This window comes from Ictidomys tridecemlineatus, chromosome 4 (genome assembly GCF_052094955.1).
Source record: "Ictidomys tridecemlineatus isolate mIctTri1 chromosome 4, mIctTri1.hap1, whole genome shotgun sequence".
Lineage (NCBI taxonomy): Eukaryota > Metazoa > Chordata > Mammalia > Rodentia > Sciuridae > Ictidomys > Ictidomys tridecemlineatus.
Genome location: NC_135480.1, coordinates 29,269,489 through 29,290,311, shown reverse-complemented (window position 1 = coordinate 29,290,311; position 20,823 = coordinate 29,269,489). Strand labels below are relative to the sequence as shown.

Here is a 20,823-nt window from a genome sequence, read left to right as displayed (position 1 = left end):
CTTCAAGGTATTTAAATAAAACAGTGAGAACAGGGACTCAAACATACTAGCATGCTGATATTGATTCACAACAGTCAAAAGGTAAAAACAACCCAAGGGTTCACCAAGAAATGAATGGAGAAACCAAATGGGGTACATGTAGCCAATAGACTATTATTCGGCCACAAAAAAAGGAATGCAGTATGTACACACTGCAACACAGAAGAACTTGAAACCATTCAGCCAAGTGAAAGCAGCCACACACAAAAGGCCAAATATTGTCCGATTCTATTTATATGAAATATTTGTAATAAGCGAAATTCAAAGAGACAAGATATATTAGAGGGGGATTAGATGGGGGGGGGGTGCCAGGGGGAAAGGGAGAATTATTGCTTAATAGAGAGTTTCTATTTGGGGTGATGGAAACATTTTGGAAATAGGTGTGATGTTTGTACAACAGAGTGAATATAATTAATGCAACTGAATTACACACGTAAAGTGGATAAGGTGGCACCGTGTGTGTGTGTGTGTGTGTGTGTGTGTGTGTGTGTGTGTGTGTAGAGCCTGCTCCCCCCGCCCCCGCTCCATCCTTCTCTGGGCCACTGTTTCCCACTTTCTATCAGCTTCTCAACCCACCAAGCTTTTCCCTGCCCCAGACCTAAGCATTTGCTTAGCCACAGCCTCTGTCCCAGCTGATGGGCCCTCAGCATAAACAATACCTGTTCAGAGAGGGCCTCCCTGGCCTCTCTTCTGAAATGCACACCGCACACCCCCGACCCAGGGTCTCTGTTATAACATCCTATTCACTGTCTTGTCACCTTATCATAAGGGACCATCATTTTCTGTGTTCCTTGACCATCATCCTCCACACCCACAAGGTCCTGCATCCTCCATCAACTTCAGATCAAAAATAGTTTTTATACTGTGCTTGTCCTGTTTCTCATTATTTCCTAAATAGCACGGCAACCATTCACATTGTATTAGGTATTGTAAGTTATTTAGAGATCAACTAGATGCCTGGGGGTTGTTCGCAAATATTATACCACTTTACATAAGGGGTTTGAACCTAGGCAGATTTTCATATCTGCAGAAGGCCCTGGGACCCCTCAACTTCTGATACTGAGGGGCTGATGTCCTTGCTCATTGTCTGTCTCTCTTGTGTGACCACAAATCAGTAGGAACCACCACTAAACCACAGAGGCAGCTAGGTACAGGGCCAGGCACATAAGAGACGCTGAATACATTCCTTGTTGGATGAATCTGGTCTTAACCCCAGAGCTACCCTCCCTTTGAGAGTCAAATATTGTATCCCTTGGACCCAGTGGGGAGCTAGGAGGCGGGAGAGCTGGTTTGCCCTTGATTTGCTGATGTCAGAAGGAGGGCACTTTCCTCCCTTTGTGAAGTGCTTGGAACTGTTGGGGGTCCAGGCTGCCTGCCGGGAACCCATATTCCTCCCCTCCAGCCCCTGCCTTGCCCCACAGTATGCTTCCTCCACTCTCCAAATAGCAAATACACCCAGGGGGTGTGACTCAGGCCTTCCCTTCTCCCTTTATTCATTCTGAGGCAAGCACTACATCCTTGTAGATTTTCTAGGAATTTATAGATATTAATAACTTCTTGAGGGGGCTCACTACAGAATAAAACTCATTTGCAACTTTTATGAAACATTGAACCTCAGCATGGAAGGCCAAGTAAGGTGTGCTCTACTGGAGCAACTGAAGCCTAGTCCCCGCCCCCCGCCCTCCCCCAGAAGCAGATTTGTTCACCCCCAGCCCGTCTGCACAATACCCACGGCCTTTTACCCAAGAATCAACCTCCCTAAAATACTTTTGATAGGTCTCTTTACTTCCATGCAAGACCACCTCCGCCTTCTTGAGACTATGCTATTAACTTTGCAGTTAGGATCCATCTCAGCCTAAGGAAATGAGCCCAAGAACGCCTGCCAGGAGGGATTGTGCACACAGGACTGTGCACACGGGATTGTTTGAAGACTCTTGAGATGGAAGGAATTATACTATATTATCCAGATTGGGATTGAGGTCATTGTGAAGACCCTTATCAGAGAGGGTTGGAGTTCAGGAAGGAGATGTCGAGACAGAAGCGGAGTTTGGAGTGCTGTGCTCTGAAGGCAGAGGCAGGGATCATGACCCAGGGTATGTGTGCAGTCTCCAGAAGCTTGAAAAGACCAGGAAACATGCTCCCCTCGGTCCCGAGAAGGAATGCAGCCCTGCCAACCCCTTGATTCTGGCCTTGTAGAACCCATATCTGACTTCTGACCTCTAGAACTAGAAGAACTAGAAGGGAATCAATGTATGCTCTTAAGTCACTACATTTCTGGTAACTTGTTACAGCATCAGTAAGATACTAACACTAACTGTGTTCTCAAAAGAAAGGCTGACCCACAGAAGCCATCCAGCCATTCTGTTCCTCATTTCCTCCACTGAACACAGCTCCAAAAATGTGGATGAACCGATGAACTTATTCTTTCATTCCACAAGTATTTACTATCCACTGTGTCCCAGGTAGGAGGCTGGGCGCTGGAACAGGAGAGGCAAACACCAACCCTGACCTCCCGGAGTTCACAGCTTAGTAGAGGAACAGACAATTGTTAAATGGCCCCACAAATACAAAATCACAAACTGAAGTAGGGAAAGTGTAGGATTGCTGTGAGAATGATGAATAGTCATAAAGGATATTAGCATCGAATCTTCTGACATCACAGGGTTGGAGAGGTTTAAATAAAAATTGCAGGAAGAAATTGATCCATTGGCAAAAATAAGACCACTTCCAGGAATGTGGTGAGGATGGGGAAGGATGATGGTTTTGATGATTTTGTGACTTGGCCTTTTCCCCTCTGATCTAACAAGGCCATCACCCTTCCTACTCCCCCAGCTGGAACTGAGACAGGAAAGTGTCCCCAAAACGGACGTGTAAGAAATAAATAGACACATAAAATACCCCATGAGAAATGTTTCAAATTGACAAGCTAAAGAGATTTTAAAATGCAATAAGCAGACAAGAGCAACATTCTGGACTTTTTTCCCCCACCATTTATTAGAATTACATTTGTGGAAAGGGCACGTTGGCCATTTGGCTTCAGCTGTACAAATTTCAGGGAATTTCAATATGGTGCTAAGGGCCAGTTCCAGAAACTAAGACGGAGAGAAACAACAACAGCTGTAAAAGTTGTGGAATGTTTTCTGATATGTATGCTAAAGCACTTTAATGTTTCAGTAGAGAAAGTACTTTATATTCTTTGTGCAATTTCATCTTCAAAATGATCCAATGAGGTTGGTAATACATTTTCTTCCCCATTAAAAGCATTTACTCCGACCCCTTCACTTTACCAGTGAGGAAAAGAGCTAAGTAGGAAAGAGCTGGACTTTTTTTTTTTTTAATGGAGGCAAAGAGAAATGCCAATCTTTTTGAAGGAATTAATTCTGAGGGGGGAAAAAACAGTGGTCCCCAGAATTCCAGGGATATGGGGAGGTGAACAAGCTTGCTCCTGGCAGGGAAGAGGCTAGACCAGCCTCCAGTTCTGCCAGCCACAGGAGCCAAGCAAACTTGCTTTGCTTTCCACATTTAAAAACAGCCTTACAGACTGAAACACAGCATACTACAGGGACACGGCCACATCAATGCTTATAGCAGCAGAATTCACAATAGCTAAACTGTGGGACCAACCTAGATGCCCTTCAGTAGAATAATAAATAAAGAAAATGTGGCATATATACACAATGGAATATTACTCGGCAATAAAAGAGAATAAAATCATGGCATTTTCAGGTAAATGGATGGAGTTGGAGAAGATAATGCTAAGTGAAGTTAGCCAATCCCCAAAAAACCAAATGCTGAATGTTCTCTCTGATGTAAGGAGGCTGATTCATAGTGGGGTAGGGACGGGGAGCATGGGAGGAATAGACAAACTCTAGATAGGGCAGAGGGGTGGGAGAAGAAGAGAAGGGGTATGGGGTGAAATGATGGTGGAATGTGATGGACATCATTATCCAAAGTACATGTATGAAGACACGAATTGGTGTGAACATACTCTATATACAAGCAGATATGAAAAATTGTGCTGTATATGTGTAATAAGAATTGTAATGCATTCTGATGTCATGTATTTAAAAAATAAAATCAATTAAAAAATAAAAATAAAACAGCCTTACAAAAGCTGCCGGTGAGCTTTCTACTGTCAATGCTTCCAGCAAAACGAGCATAAATGAAGCACAAAAGCCCATGAACTTCATCCTGGGATAAACTGAGGCACTGGGCCATGGAGCACAGGCTGTGATCATGTAGCAAAATCAAGCTTACGGAGGGAGTGCTGGGTGCCACTCGGTCGACTCCTTGCCGACTTCTCCATTGGATAAAATATGTATTTCTTCTTTATCAAACACTCTAAGACCTCACTAGCGGAGCCATTTTAGGTTTGTAACAAAATTAAGTGGAAGGTAGAGAGACTTCCAATACACGCTCTGTCCCCATCCATGGGCTACCTCCTCCGTTACCAACATCAATGGTTGTTACCATTGATGAACCTGGAGCCACACAGAGTTTTCACCCCAAGGTCACAGCTATTAGGCTTCAACCCCAGAGGTGCACATTCTGTGGGATTGGACACGGGTATGTGGCACGTGTCCACCATTACAGTATCACACAGAGTACATTCACTGCCTTAGAAATCCTCTGCGTTCTGCCTGTGCCTCTTACCCACCCAAAGCAATGCACTTTTTGAGGAGGAGGAGGAGGAAAAGTGAGAGATAAAGGAGGAGGAGGAGGAGGAGGTGAAGAAAGAATAAAAAAAAGAGTTCTTTGTGAAAGCTTTGGAAAATGGAAGAAAAGCATAAATAAGGGAATAAAAAGTATTCACAAAAATAGCATTTTGGCATCTAACCTCAAGTCTTCTGTTTTCAGTGGACATGATGTTTATCTGTGAGTATCAATGGATGTGTCAACCCAGAGTCTTCCAGCCTCTCAAAATTGGTAACATGATTTGTTTTAGAAATTGTGCTTTTCTTCCTCCTTCACTTTCATCACAGGTTATTTTCTCTTGAATTGGAAAGGTTTTCAAAAGTCTTTTTTTTTTTTTTTTTTTTTGCAGAGAGGGGTGGGTATCAGGGATTGAACTCAGGGGCACTCAGCCCCAGAGCCACATCCCCAGCCCTATTGTGTATTTTATTTAGAAACAGGGTCTCACGGAGTTGCTTAGCACCTCACTTTGGCTGAGGCTGGCTTTGAACTCGAGATCCTCCTGTCTCAGCCTCCCGAGCCACTGGGATTACAGGTGTGCGCTATTGTGCCGGGCAAAAGCCAGTCATTCTAAATTGCTACATAATTACCCTGTACATGCGAGGGCTCCCCTAAACTCCCCTCTCCCGCTTATTTTTTTTTTAAATCAGGGTAAGCAAATAATCGAGAGCATTTGGGGCACCATAAGCTTCACCCAAGCCCTGACTTCCATGCTCAGGAGGAGCAGCCATCCTGGTATCTCCCTATCCAGAATGGGGAATCGAGTTACATCAGTCCAGTCCTGGTTCTTCCAGAATTCACTTTGAAAAAAAAATGTGAATCACTTAACCTCTGAGCCCAGTTTTATCAATGAGAATACCAAGTCAAGGAGACATGCCAACGAATGGGCACGGGTTTCATGTACTTGATGAATGAATGAACGAGGGAGAGAGAGAAGGTTGACTGTCGTATTTGCTGTCACTGTCATTACTTTGCACACAGTTTAACCGCCCAGGGACATGCAGGCAGTTCACTTCAAGGCTCTCTGGCCCTGATCTGTTTCAACGGTTCAGAGGATGGAGGGACAGTGCCTCCAACGTGGGGTTCACCAAGGCAGGGGCAGGAGGTGCCTCTGTGCCCCTTAGCATGGTCTCCAAGCCCAAGGTCTTCAATATCATATATTAAGAAACATACTGCCGTGATGGCCAGTGAGGCCCAGCTGGAAGACTCGGGATTCTCTATGAGAACAAGGGGCAGCCTGTTCCATTCCTGATGGAAACATCCCTTGCCAGAGCAAAGGCCCAAGTCAAGACCACCCCTGAAGGTGGCAAAGAAGGGCCCTTGTATCATGTACCAGATCCTCTTCCTTGATGTTAGACTCTGCTTTTGAATCCACCCAAAATCCCACAGCCCTCCCACTTAACCTCATTTAATTAAAACTTCTACGGAGGGATTCTTTTTTTCTTTTTTAAACTATCTTGCATTTTATAAGTCCTCTGAGACCAGAGGGAGAGGAAAAAAGAGGCAAGAATCAGAGGGACGTATAATTAGGCAGCCTGAGCTCCTCACTCGTCCCTGCTCCCCCGCCCCTCCTCCTGAGCCGTCTGAACTCACTGTATGGATGTCCAACAGCACACAGCGGTCCTTGCTGCTGGAGGATCTCACCACCAGCTCCAAGGACTGATGAACACACAAAGCCGAGGACACACTAAAAAAGACTTGAGTTAGAGGTGATGGTGTGCTTACTGGGGGCCCATCCTCCCTCCTCCCCACTGAGCCTTTGAGAGCCATCCTGTCACCAAGAGACCCTCAGCCCCAGCCTGGCTGGTCCTCACCCCTGGGTGATCTCGGTCCTGCCAATTACTATTTTAGCAAAATAATGACAACTAGAAAGCAAAGACCTTGTCACCCCACTTTAGACACCAGGGACTGTCATGGGATTCCTTAAATATCTGGTGTTAAACATCCTGCACAAAGAGGATGGCGAGGGGAACAGAAATAGATTTGTGACTTCCTTTCTCCTTCCTCCTTTACCAAGCACACCGCGCGGGGTGACTCTGCCATCACGCGCCTCTGCTCGCTGATCCCACCTCCGGTCTCCGAGGGCCGTCTCTGAGTCCTAACCGTATTGGTGTCCAGCTCATTGGATCCTCACAACCAGTTGGAAGTGGGTTATTGTTTTCTGCATTTAATTGATGAGGAAACAGAGTAAAACAAATGAATCCAGGTCACACACAGCTTTCAGGTAAAAGAAGAAAGATCAGAACCCAGCTCTTACTGGGGCAAAAGCCTTGTTCTTACCAATGCAAGGAAGGGCACTTGTACCATGTACCAGAGTTCACACTTCCGACTGGTAAGAAGAAAGTGGCACCCATGAAATAAAAATATCTGAGCATCAGATCCCCTGAATTTGAACCCTGGCTCCAGCGGTGACCATGTGACTTTGGATGAGCCACTGAATTTCTTTGTCTCGGGTTCCTCATCTGGGAAATGTGGGCACTGATGGTACTTCTCTAGAACTGTACTTCTCCATGGAACCCAAGAGCTCACAATAATCCGATAGTAGAGGGACAATTCCTGCCTCTATTTTATAGATGAGGAAACTGAGGTACAGAGAAGGTAAGGAATATGCCCAAGACTGCACAGGTAGTAAATTGTAGAGCCAGGATTCAAATTGTTTCCAAAATCAGAGCATTAACCATAATCCTGGCCTTGTTCTCAGGGATATCATTGGTAATTCTAAGTGGCAATAACATCCATAAACACCCTGGGAGCGTGCTCTGAGCTGGCACCACGCCGAGTGTTTCCCATACGTTCCAACGTGGTAGTGGTGGTGGTGTCCTTTTAATTCACAATGGCATTAGGAATGTGCATTCTGTAGTTGAAGAAACTGAGGTACAGAAAGGTCAATATCTTGATCGATTTGCACAGTAAGGGGTAGAGCTGAAACTGTGTGCATCAGAAGCCCGTGTTCTCCTCTAGATCACCACCTGCATGGAAACCACCTGAGATGCTTGTTAATGAGCCTATTCCCTTAGAATCCCTGCAGCTGGAGGCTAAGTCTCTGCCTTCTGAGCAAGCTTCCTCCTTTGAGGAGCACAGTCCTACAGCTTAAGTCAGCCGCCCTCCAGGCCTGGGAAGCTGGGCTTTGCATTGGTTCTCCCTTCCCACTTAATAACTCGCTGCCCTCTTAGCGGCTCTGAAAGGTACTCTGACCTTCTGGGCTATACTCTGGACCCACATGGGAATCCGTCCCTCTATGATGCTTCCAGAGAACCATAGACAAGACACCTTGACACGGTATTTCCCCAAAGCCTCAAGAGGAAGGAGACACAGTCATGAGATCATTGCTGCTGCTGCATTTGAAGATGACAATAACCATAAAGGTCTTTGGAAGAAAGACTCCCTATTTTTCAGGCATTATTCTCAGCAGATTTTTTTTTCTTTTAAATCACATCTTTGGCTAAGATGCAGATGGCTTTAAAAAAAAAAAAAAGGGATGAGCAATAATGGGTCCTCAGTGGCCCCTACATCCAGAGAATTTTCAGGTAGGCTGTTTGCGTTTCTATGGTGAAATTCTGGGTTCTTCCCATTTGTTCTTCGGGGTTCTAATTTCTTTTCTTTAATCCATCCTATCTTAGTCTGCTTACTGTTGCTATAACAAAATACCTGAGGCCAGGTAATTTGTAAAGAATGGATACTTATTGAGTTCCTGGTTCTAGAGGCTGGGAAGTTCAAGAGCAAGCTTTTGGTGCTCAGTATCTGGGCCTTCTTGCTGCATGATGTGGTTGGTGGAGGGCATCACGAGGCAGGACAGAATAAGTGTGCCAAAGAGAACTCACTTTTAAAACAAAGCTGCTCTCTCCATAACCCATCAATCTATTAATCCATGAATAGGTCGACACATTCATGAGGGCAGAGCCAATCACCTTCCAAAGTCCCACTGCCACCTGACTATGCATTGGGGGATTAAGTTTTCCAACACATAAAATTGGGGGAAGGGGGGCTCCAACCTTAGCACTTCCTCTTCTGACACCATTTCATAGGACATACCTCACCTCCTGCTGCTTCTCTTCAGAAATAGACACACCACATCGGTAGCCAAGGGGAACAAAACTCAAGCTCTAGTGTCATGGAGGAGGCCCCAGTTGCTCTTTTCTTTGACAGCTGTGGCACTGAAAATCCTTGAAGAACAGCTGTTTGTGAGTCATTTCAAATATGAGAACATGAACTTAATAGATCTTATTTTTACCAGCACTAGCTGCTGAGAAAGTCATCGAATATTGCATCTCCACGTACGTGACAAGAGAACCCAGCAAACATGGCACCAAACAAAGAACGGTTACGCTAAAAATAAGACCACCTTTAACATTAAACACCCAACCTAGATGTTCTCAGGCCCAGGCAGGCTGCAGGTCACCCCACACGTTCCCAGTCTTCCACCCTCAAATGTCCTCTGAGTCAGAGTACATCAGAGCTTCACTGGGGCCAGAGTCTACCAGAGACGACTTCTGCCAAGAGCTTGCAGAGTTAGCACCACTTTCACATCCAGAGCCACTGATGCCGAGCAGAAACCAGATTCTCCTTCTCCTGAAGGCAGCTGGCCACAACAGATGTCAAGAGTGAAGGAATGCTCAGCAAGGGCTATGCACTTGCAATGGTATGTCCTTGGGTCCCTAATCCCTGGACTGGTGGCATTTTAGGGCAGGCAAGTCTTCCCCACTATTACCTCCCCCAGCTCTGCAGGCTAGGTCAGGATGAAGGGGAAACTTCCTTTCACAAAGATTTCTGCTGGCTCCACCCTTGAAGCACAAGTGCACCATCATTAACGACATTCTCCTCTGCAGACTTTTAAGGGGGCCTCCGTGTTCAGGCTGCAACTTCACTGCCCCAGAATCACCTCCACTGTCCCACGGGAGCCTGCCAAAGCCTGCCCCCGGCCCTATCTCAAACACAGCAGGTGGAAAGCATTCCCTCTGAGGCTGGAAGGTGGGTGAATGATGTAACCAAGGAAAGGGAGCAAGCTTTGAGGGATAAACACAAGGTGAATCTTGAGGGTTGTCGACAGGATAGGACCCTAGACTGATGAAGTAAGCCTCAAGGTCAAGTCTATCCTCCTGTGGCTGAAACTCCTGGTACTGCCACTGCTCAAATTCCTCATGAAATGTGCTTGTAGGAAAAAACAGAAGAAGGGAGGAGAGTAGGAGACTTTAATTTCCTGAATACTCCCTTTCCATCAAGCTAAGTATGCTAAATGAATTGCCTCATTTAGTGCCTTCAATAAACCTGTGGTGTAAACACGAATCGACTCAGCCTGCAGATTGGAATGTGATAAGGCTACATTAGAGAGGTCAATCAATTTGCCCTAGAAAACTCTCCATAAAAGACAGGTAGGATTCAAACCCTGGCCTGTCCCAGTACACACACATTCATCCATATGCCCAATATGTACACGTTCACATCTGCACCTGTATTCTCTTGCACATGTAAACCTGATTACATCCATACCAAGAGATCACATCCAAGACAGATCCCACACATAGGGCAAGCAGGGCTGAATCTTTGCAGAGAAGAATACGCGTTCCCATATTCTACGTAGTCAGGACGTCCTTCATAGAAACTGCTGGTTTTATTCCTCACCCTCGGTCACTGTATTCATTCCATCTGAAATAAGACTGGGCAGAGAGACAAGGCAGGCCAAATGCGATGGCCAAGAGAGAAACTGTGATGCGTGACAATGGAATGATATTAGTCAAGGCAGGAAGAAAGTGGGTCCCAGAGAGAGCAAACAGGGGCTCACTGAACAACTTTTTTTTGGCAACACTAGGAATGAACCCAGGGCCTCATGCATGCTAGACAAGCAGTCTGCCACCAAGCTGCATCCCCAGCCCTCGACTTAAACTCATGCACACCTCTATGCGATACAGACCATGTCTAGGTTGTGCAAATCAGGGTCGTGGTGACTGAGCTACACCAGAACTGACAGAATAAATAACATGAGATTAGAGACAAGCCTGTGTGTGTAGGGGGAGGGGGTTAGTTGGTGATAAAGGACCTTGGACTCAGTGTCCCCAGGGATTAGAAGGATGATCAAATATTGTCCTCATTTTTGAAGAGAGGATACATCTAATTGGGAAGTCAAGGCACAGCTCTTGCCTTAGAATGGCCACGTCACCATGAGCAAGCACACGTTATCGGTCGCAATTTCATCTGCCCAATGGTCCCAGGCCAATCATGTTACTATAAGCAACTTGAAAACAGGAAATGAGTCTTCTCAATGACACAGGCAGGTCCGTGCTGGTGAGGGCTTGCACGTGCACAGCAACAGGGATGAGCCATCGTCTCTAGGGTCTTTCCAGTATCTTAGCGAGTACTGAATGACAAGGACAGCAGACTTCCTGCCCATCTCTCAGCAAACGTCTGAAGAGAAGCTCATGTTTTGCAGATTCCCAAATGCCCTTCTTATCCAATCCTGTGTCTTTGAGGTATTCTTCAATGCTTTATTCAGAGCAAAGAGACCAGAGTTTGTAAAACCTTGTTCCATGGAGCACTAATTCCACTAGAAAGTACAAAGTCTTATGTAAAAAAAGAAAGAAAGAAAAGGAAAAAGAAAGACTCTGGGATCAAATATCTTTGTAAAATGCTAATTACAGCTTTCTTTGTTGCAGGACTTTGCAGATCTATCTATGCTTTGTGTATGGTCAATCTCCACCTCTCCCATCATTACATCCTGTTTTCTGTTTGTTTTTGATTAAAATCTCCCAGGATTAGCAATCCCCAAGGCCCACTTTGGGAGGGAGATGCCAGGCTGGGCCTTAAGTTCTCTCAATTGATTGCAAGGGCTTAAGGAAAAGGACTTTGTCTTCTTTTCACCAAGGCAGTGCAACCCCTGGAAACGAGCTGAGCACCTGACAGGTGCTGGGTAAATACTGCTGCGTAGATGCCTGGACATGGACTTGGGAGGCATGTGGAGCCAGGGTGAAGGCTACCTGTGACGAAGACCGAGACGTGTGAGCATCCCCTCTTGCTGTGGGTCTTCAGTCTCAAGTGTGCAGTGTGGGCAGACCTTGGGGCCCATTATTGCTGGATATTTTTGTTTACTGCAGTTTGTAGCTCATTTCCACAAGGACTCAGGACCTACCCACTCTCTTCTACCACTGGATTCCCCAGGAGCCAGGCTTGCCCTAAAGGAGGCTGAACACCATTTGGAAGCAGGCAGTTCACCCCCTAGTGGCAGAAAACCAGACCAGATGAGATGCTCTTGATCACCAGCAGTATCTTCCCTTCTGCGGGCATCCAGGTGAGCCAGGAGCATCCAGGGGAGCCACGAGCACGTTGGGAAACACGGGAGCAGATGTTTCCAACTAAAGGTTCAGCTCAGAAAACTTGTCCTAGGACACTTGAGGTGTTCTTCACCATGACCACATGATGCTGGGGCTTATTGATAACTTTCAATGGAATCCTTTGAAGTACATGGAAGAGGAACTGGGTTTGAAAAACATTGACAGGGCTGGGGATGTGGCTCAAGCGGTAGCGCGCTCTCCTGGCATGTGTGCGGCCCGGGTTCAATCCTCAGCACCACATACCAACAAAGATGTGTCCGCCGAGAACTAAAAAATAAATGTTAAAAAAAATTCTCTCTCTCTCTCTCTCTCTCTCTCTCTCTCTCTCTCTCTCTCTCCTCTCTCACTCTCTCTTTAAAAAAAAAAAGTAAAACATTGACAGTTTAGTTTGTCAGAGTCCCCAAACAATTCATTTGATCTGAAGTAAATGCAGCCAACATCCCCCCACACACACACACACATTCAGAGTTTTGGTGCAAAAATGGCTGTGATTTTTTTTAAAACCAAATGTGATTGATTTCAGCTAATGAGGAAAATTGCAATCTCCCCATGAGCTCAACTTGGCAGTATGTGTTCCTCACTGTGTTCTGACAGCAGCAGTCCTGGTTTTCCAATCACCAAACCAACTGACCAGACTACTACTTACCCAGATGCAGGCTGCCAAACCACTAACTCAACACTGAGACAGCCAGAACCTCAGAGAGGCGGTGATCAAAACTCCAAGCCTGCAGGAGTGAGGCATTGAGCCAACTCCAGAAACCAAAGGGTGGCAAAAAGAGGCATCTTCACTCACCACTCAGCCAAGGGTGGCACTGATCTTACCTACTTAATATAAGACCCAGGTCATTGGTATCTGCAGATAGTAGGTCCTCATTCAAGGTTGAAATGAATTGGTTAAAACCCATCCTAGTACTAATGAAGGGAGATCAAGTCTGTTCTCTGCAATATCCATCAATATGCCAAAAAAAGAAGGGGATAGTTTTCTCTTATTCATTCCAGACCTGTTTCCTGCAATCCCATGGCTTAAAAGTGCACACACTGATGAACTTGACAGAAGAGATCCATAAAGGAGCAGTGATACGTAGTGTCATGGCCAGACTTCAAATATGTCTCATCCTTAATTCTGTTCCTATGCAAACTGACACGTGACTTGGATTATAAAAATTGACCATGGAACAAAGAACTTTCCATGTCCAGAGTTTAATCAGAGTGAGATGCATGATACTGGACAGTTATCCCAGAGACTGGTTGGATTTGGGGTCTGCTTAGCACCTTGGTTTCCTCGAGCAAATGTCTCCTGTTAAGATCCACATGGCCCCACCACGGTTACTTTCTCTGTTCCTTCTGGGCATCTATTACCCCATAACGGCAAACATGACCTTACATAGGCCAATCTGAGCACCTGGAATGTCAAAGGGATAATCAAACTTTTCTACTTATACTGAGGTCATATTTAGCCAAAATACAGCCGGCATATCTGCCACAATTGGTCCAGCCACTTACTGTGGCAGTATTGTGCAGGGTGTCAGGACATGTCTTATGGAGTTAGGCTGCCTAGACTTAAAACACAAACATCTGGCATGTGACCTGATAAGTACTGAACCTTTGTCTAAGTGCTTTTGTGTGTGACCTGGAGCTCATGACAACAGTACTTACCTCCTAGATCTGTAAGTAAATGCATGTAAGGCATATAGAAGAATGCTTCGCACTTATCACAATTCCATCAACTATCTATCTTTGTAACCAGTCTTGAGATTAGATCATTAAGGTGTGCTTCCACCTTTGGAATTTCTATCATGGACGTGAAGAATTTGATGTGCGACCCCTACCAACACCCCTCTCAACCCACACGGCGCGCACTGAGTCTGCCACGCAGGTAATCGCAACATAGAAAAATAAAAGAAATCAACCTGGAGAGAAGGCAGAAAGTCTCAATTCCTCAGAGAGTGGACCATCTCCAGCCAACTCTTAATCCCCCTGCCTTCTTTGAGTCATTTTGTTCACAGTTACGAAACCTGATCTGTCCTGCATTTTTTTTTTTACTTCTTTCTCTCCGTTCTAAACGTATGGTTTTGGCCTACATCTTGTGAAGGCTGACAAACAGATTTCCTTAAACATAGACCAGGCTTGGAATCTGGTAGACGTTCTGCCACTGATCTGGTAGCATTCAATGTTCCAGCTGGCTTCTGGGTCCTCTGCCCTGGAATTCAGGAACTGGAAAGTATAAACACAGTATTTCTCTCCTCTTTAAATTAAAATAAGGAGGGAAGGGCTTGTGACTTTCAAATATCCATATGGTGAGGGTGACAGTTCCCTTGCTCGCCTCTCTCCCTTGGAGGACCAGGGAGGTGCACACCTTCCCTCATTTATCATGGAAATGACAGTTTCCCCAATGTGCACACGCCTCAAATCAACTGCAATTTCTAGAGTTGGGATCAGGGGAGAAGTTTTTTACTGTATCAGGATTGTTCACCCTCATTGAGGCAGATGGAAATCATTTTCTGACTCAAGGCCAATCATTAGGTCTCCCAGACATTATTATCTCGGCCAGTTCTATCTCCTCAGTGCAACCCAGATGTAGGGAAGATTAAATCAAACCCACAGTCTGTGCCAGTGACATTCCAAAGACCTCCCCAGGACTTCTGGGTATTTCCAAAGGACTTACGTGCTCAAAGTCACCTTTGCTTCTGGGCTTCCATGTCCAAAAGTGCTTGACTCACAGTTCATGAAGCCCAGTTCTAGCACGCAGCTTTGTCCTCAGTTTCCACCAAAAGGTCACACTGGTAGTCATTCATGAGAATAAAGCATTTGTACCAAAAGAGTAGGAGGTCACAGAGAGAGGTGAGATTACATTTCACAGAACACACAAGTTCAAATATATTCCAGTCTTATAAAAATCTCCTGTAGAAGATGCTTTTAAAAGTCCTGTTGGTCAATTATTCCTAAGCAGTTTTATTCAACTTGCACGATGTCCCCATCACCCCGTCCCTCTCAGGAATGGAGGTCATAAACTTAAATGCCAGTGGAGACTAGCAGATGAGTGTTAGGCCATAGAGAGGATCCAAACTCCCTCAAGGCATTCAGGTTCACACATTTCCAAGCACGGTGTCCTGCTAAATACTTCTGCAAGCCATGTGACCTGAAGCTTGCCAGTTCGCAGTTCTCAGCTCTGAAACATTCCTCTTTGCCACAGTCAGCCAAGACAGAGCAACGGGAGCTAGCAAGGGCTTTTCCCCTGCTTCCTGTGTGTCCTGGAACTTTGTCAAGGTTAGATGTGCATAAGCACTATCTGCCCACATGCTAAACGTGTGAGTGTAAGTCAATCAGCTAACAGGCAAACCTGGGCTCAGACTTTGGACAGTGGAGTTCACCATAGGCTCCCCTAATCTGCTTACGTAGATTTTAATATTTTTTTTATTGTGGCAACATGTATATAACATAAAACCATCTTTCCAACCATGTTTATGCACACAGTTTATATACATAGTTTAGTAGCCTTAAATACATTCACACAGAGGCTGAGGTTGTAGCTCAGTAGTGGGTAGAGTGCTTGCCTAGCCTATGTGAGGCACTGGGGTTCGGTCCTCAGCTCTACATAAAAATAAATAAATGAAACGAAGGTATTACACCCAACTAAAATAAATTTTAAAAAAATACATTTACACAGTTGTACAACATCACCCATATCTATCTCTAGAATTTTTACATCTGAAATTCTGCACAATAACATCTGTTCCTTCTTCTCCACTGCTCCTGACAACTCCCATCCCACTGTCTCTAAGAATTTGACTATTCTAGGTGCCTCACATAAATGGAATCACGTGATGTTTGTCTTTTTTGTGTCTGGTTTCTTTCATATAGTGTATTATTCTCAAGATTCAGCCGTGTTATACTATGTGTCAAAGTTTCCTTCATTTTTAAACATGAATGATATCTTATTCTATGCCTGTAGCACATTTTATTTATCCACCGACCAACATTGGGTTGTTTCCGCCTTTTGACTTTGGGGAATGATATACTAGGACCATCAGTTTACAAATATCTGTTCACGTCTCTGCTTTCAATTCTTTTGTGTATATGCCCAGAAGTGGAATCACTAGATCCAATGGCAATTCTAGGTTTAATTTTTTGAGAATCATGTGTGTGTACCCTTGATCCAATCACAGAGCTCCTTTGAACTTCATCTGTAAAGCAGGGATGGCCATAATACCTTACTTTATCAGGTGGGGGAATCTCATAATTAATGCACTAAAGCCTTTGGATCATAAATGTCACTAGATGTCAGCTAGATGTCCAGTCTCCTTGTCTTTGGAAACAAATTACCCAAACTAAACTGACCACTAAAGTCACTCTCAGCTCCAAAAATCTATGATCCCACCACAAAATTATTTTCCTTTTGGGATGCCAGAAACTTTCAGAGTATATTGGGGTGAACACCCTCTTCCTGGTCCCTACAAAAATCCACCCCTGCCAAGAAGGCCCAATTTTCCTAGCTCTGACCTGGAATGTGCTAACACCTCCCATTATAAACTAACATCTCATTTTTTCTTACCACTCCTTCTCCCTAGCTTCCTCTCCACATTCCCCTTCTCAGCTGGCTGTTTCTACCCACTGAATATCTGCGCTTCAAATTATCTCCCCCACTGACGTTTGCGTTCATTCCCCACAAGCCAACGTCTGTTGGAAGTAACACTTGTGAAGTTATCCATATTAAGGTTTCATTTCCCAAGAGACCCATATTTTAAATGAGGTTTTCCTCTTAGGCAGAGTCACTCTGGCAGAGCTACTGCTGTTGGTGAAGTCACTGGAGTTGGGTTTCCCTTCTCACATGCTGTTTATGTTAGGTTTATCACTTGGCCCAGTGTCTGGATTCTCATCCTCCAACATGTATCACATGCTCATGAGCAACAACACAATCACCCATCCCATCCCAGTGCATGTTTACGTTTTATCCGACACTCTTTTTAGCAAAGGAATTAGAACAAATACGCTTCCAAGCTCTTCCTGTCGGGGGCCAGATTCAAAATTCCAGCAGGGAGTGGACTCGTTCACTACATGAAGAAATATTTTCCTTCTCCACTCTATTCCTCTGCCTTCCCTCCAAATGTGAACATTCGACAACTGAAATACCCCTTGTTAAACACATGGAACAGCTCTCCGGTTCCATCAACAGCTTGGCTGACAACAAATCACACACCCTCCCCAATGCTTTTCCATAGCAAAAGGTAAAAGAGATTCTCAGGTTGGTAAGAAATGGGATTTTCAGATCCTGGGCAGCTGAACTTTGTTTTGTTTGTTTGTTTGTTTGTTTAATGAGCAATCTCATCCACCAAGCTCTGGCACTTCGACAAGAACCAGAGTCCTCTGGAGTTGGTCTAAGGAAGGCTACCACAGCCTGGAAGTTTGGAGATCAAGGAGGGAGGAGTCCCCAACTTACACCTGGTCAAGTGTTTAGGCTTATGGGTTATCAGCCACCGTTGAAGGTCTCCTCCTTCCTTCATTAGTCTTTGGGCTGCTCCAGATAGTTTGGAGGTAAAATTCAAATGAAACACTCTCACCATTTTGATGACACATCACTAAGGAAGATTTACCTGGGGGCAGGCAGGCTCCAAGTAAATGAAAAGGATCAGCCCAAGTGGGGGAGAGGGGGAGAGGTTTTTTTGTTGATGATGAGGGATGTATCTTAGGCTGTGTCCCCCTCCCTACAGCAGACCCCAGCACTCAGCATCCTCACCACCCCACTTATCCTGTTTGTGACTCGGGCCACCTGCAGAGATGGAGCACAGGGAACAGCCAGGTTCACAATACCTGCTTCTGCACAAAGCTGCCCTATTTTGTCACATCTGTACATCTCAAGCCTTTACCTCATAAGTCGCACCTGATGTGACACCTCATCCCTGGAGCCATATAAGGACAGAGCCTTCTAAGAAGCCCCTGCTTCCCTGCCTGGCAGCAAGCCATTAGAAGACCCTCCACTCCCTGGCTTTTGTCCTTTGCTAGGTCAACAGGCTTCCAGGAGCTCTGAGTCATGTCCCAGCCTCACTTATCCTGGAAGCCCATTTGACCTGGGAATTGTGGCTCAGAAAAATGGCATGTGAAAAACAAAGAAACCAAAATTCCTTCAAAACAAACATCCCCAGAAACAGCTTGCACTTTTAACCCCAGCTTTCTTTCTCTTCTTTCTCTTTCTTATCAGAAAGTGTGTCTATGCTGGATGAAGAAATCTCTTGTGTTGGAAATCTGTTCGGATACATTGTTGTCAGACAGCATTAAGCAAGATTCACCAGGAGGAACACCCAGGCAAGCCCTGTTCTTTATTCCCCTCTCTTTCCAGCTCACCTCTGCGGGAGCTCTTTCCAGGGGAAACTTTGCTTTTGCAAATCAAAGCTTGCAACTCAGACTGAATTGATTCCCCAAGGTCATTTCATGCTTTAAAGCAGATAAACTAAAATTGAGCAAATCATACTGGAGCTCATCCCCCCTTCCTGAGGCAGTCCAGTCCCACAATTACCGATGACAAAACTGTATCCCCTTCTCAGCGAAGGCAACAGACGCTCCAGGGACACCAGTAAAGCCCCGAGATTATCACCAGAGAAAGTCCCCCGCCCAGACTCCCAGTCCTGCTCCGGGTCAGCCCCCTGGAGGGAAATGTCCCCCTTCTCCAGGGGTCCTGGACCCTCTGGGTGACAGTACCTCTCGGTAAAGACGAGATGAGAAGGAGCTGCAGGAACGTGAGCCCCAGCTGCGTCCACCGGTCCAGCTCCATCTTTCCCGCGGTGGTGCCGAGCCTAGCGACTGCGGGGGAGCGAGAGGAGGGACGCGGGAGGCCGGCGGGCTGGCGGCTCTTCCAGGGACCTCCCCAAGCCCCAGCTGAGCGGCAGCTCGGGTTTCAGCTCGCCGCCGGGCTCTCCCATCCTCATCCCGGGGAAACCACCTTCAGCCAGAGCGACGTCAGCCCAAACCTCTGCTCTCCGCTGCCTTAACCCTTGCGGGGCCCGGGAAGGTGTGGCGGTGCCCCGAGGCCGGGGACAGGGGCGGGCGGGGACGCTGCGGGTCCTCTGGGCTCCAGATATCCCGCACCTGGGTGGAGGGTGCGTCCCGTCCCGCAGCACCTGGACAGGTATCCAGGTAGGCGGGGCCACGGGGCCACTCAGGTGAGGCAGGGATGGTTTCTCACCCCTCTGCCCCACCGCCGAGGACGCCTGGCACGCGGGTTGGCGGTGGCTGCCCTCACGGCACACGTGGAACCCAATGGCCTCGGGAGAGGGAATCGGTGATGGGCGGGGAAGAGGCGCCCACCCCTCTTCCCTCCCAGCACTCTTACCTCTAAGTTCTTCCCCCTCCCTCTGCTCTAAGGATCCTAGTTTGGAAACGGTTTTCTCTGCATCTGTAGGCTGCAGGGGCAGTTGCTCATCTTCCTATGATGGTGAGTGAGTTCAGCGGTATTGATGACTCCTGAGCACATGTCAGGCAGGTCATGGAGCTTGGGGACACTGTACTGTGAGGGAGCTCAGTTTAGGTACCTGCACTGCAAACCACATCTTGAAGTGAGTAAAAAGAATGGTTTACAAGATGTCTGATTTTTATCATTTCTCTGTGCCAGGTGCCTTACCTCCTGTCTTTCTCACAGTAGACTTATCTTCTTGTTTCCTACAAGAGTAGGAAAATTGAGCCACTGAGTTCAATAACATATCTGAGGTCTCACAGTTAGTAAGGGGTAGAGCTAGGATAGGAACACGCAGGGCAACCAGATCCAGAGGCTGTTGTCCAAGCCACTAGGCTATACAGATTCTTGCAATGCTGCCCTTATAAAATTGTATTTAAATAGTTTAGGTACACTTCTGTCTATACAGAATTGTATTTAATCATTATAGTCATGTACAGTAGGTAGTATTATCTGTATATTACAGATGCAGAAATGGAGACTCAGAGGATTAACTGACCTGCTCAATATCACTCAGCTGGACATGGCAAAGCAAGATATGCCCAGGTCTAATGTGGAATTGGGCCTTGGACCATAGCTGGTCCCAGTTTGTACTACCAGATTTAAAAGCCAAAATCAAGAGAAGCAGGTGACCATTTCAAGCCAGGACTAGTGAGAAAGCTTCCTAGAGCAGAGAGGCTTGGCCTGAAGTCTAAGAAAGACCTATCCCAAGCCAGAGAGGGGAGTAAAAAAAGGACTATCTAGGAACTTGGCTGATGCCACTAGGAAATGGTGGGTGTTTATAAGTGTAGGTCATAATTTGCATTTGTACTTTCCCCCAAAAGATCCATGGCAAGACCTACCACTAAAATACCTTTTAAGCAATTTTGATAAATAGAGGAGACAGATAGATGATAGAAGACAGTTATATAGAGACATACAGAACAAAACCAACCATAGACAAAAGCCAACTGAAGATTAGAGACAAATGGATGTAGAGATTGAAGATTCTGAGTGCCACCAGAGTGTTTCAATTTTATTCTTTAAGTTGTTGGAGGGTGCTGATGATTTAGGACTGGAGGGTGCTGAACCCAAAGGCAAGCCCCCCAGGAAGATAAGTAATCCTCAACCATTGTTGAAGGTCCAAAGTAAAGTGGAAAGGAAAAGAAAGTGAGAAAAACCTGAGGGAGGGTGAAAGCCCAGGGCTCTGGGCAGGTTCAGAAAGGTGGGAACCCTGAAACAAATGGCTTCATTAAGGAGGAGTTGCTAAACTCCCAGTCCTGCTAGGAGCACCCTGCAATGATGTGACCAGAAGCAAGCACTCAGCACTCAGAGCCCTGGGTTCAA

General features: G+C 45.9%; 1 protein-coding gene across 2 annotated transcripts in view; it reads right to left on the bottom strand.

The window, feature by feature from the left end:
• The window catches only part of Pamr1 (peptidase domain containing associated with muscle regeneration 1), a 79,894-nt gene extending 60,641 nt beyond the window's left edge, over positions 1 to 19,253 (bottom strand). The window contains exon 1 of one of the 2 annotated variants that reach the window (XM_021727799.3): positions 18,747 to 19,253. In XM_021727799.3, the coding sequence (XP_021583474.2) occupies positions 18,747 to 18,819 (73 nt within the window). In that variant the 5' untranslated portion in view covers positions 18,820 to 19,253. The remainder of the gene's footprint in view (positions 1 to 18,746) is intronic. The other variant, XM_005327401.5, reaches the window with a different exon arrangement.
• Between the last annotated feature and the right edge of the window lie 1,570 nt (positions 19,254 to 20,823).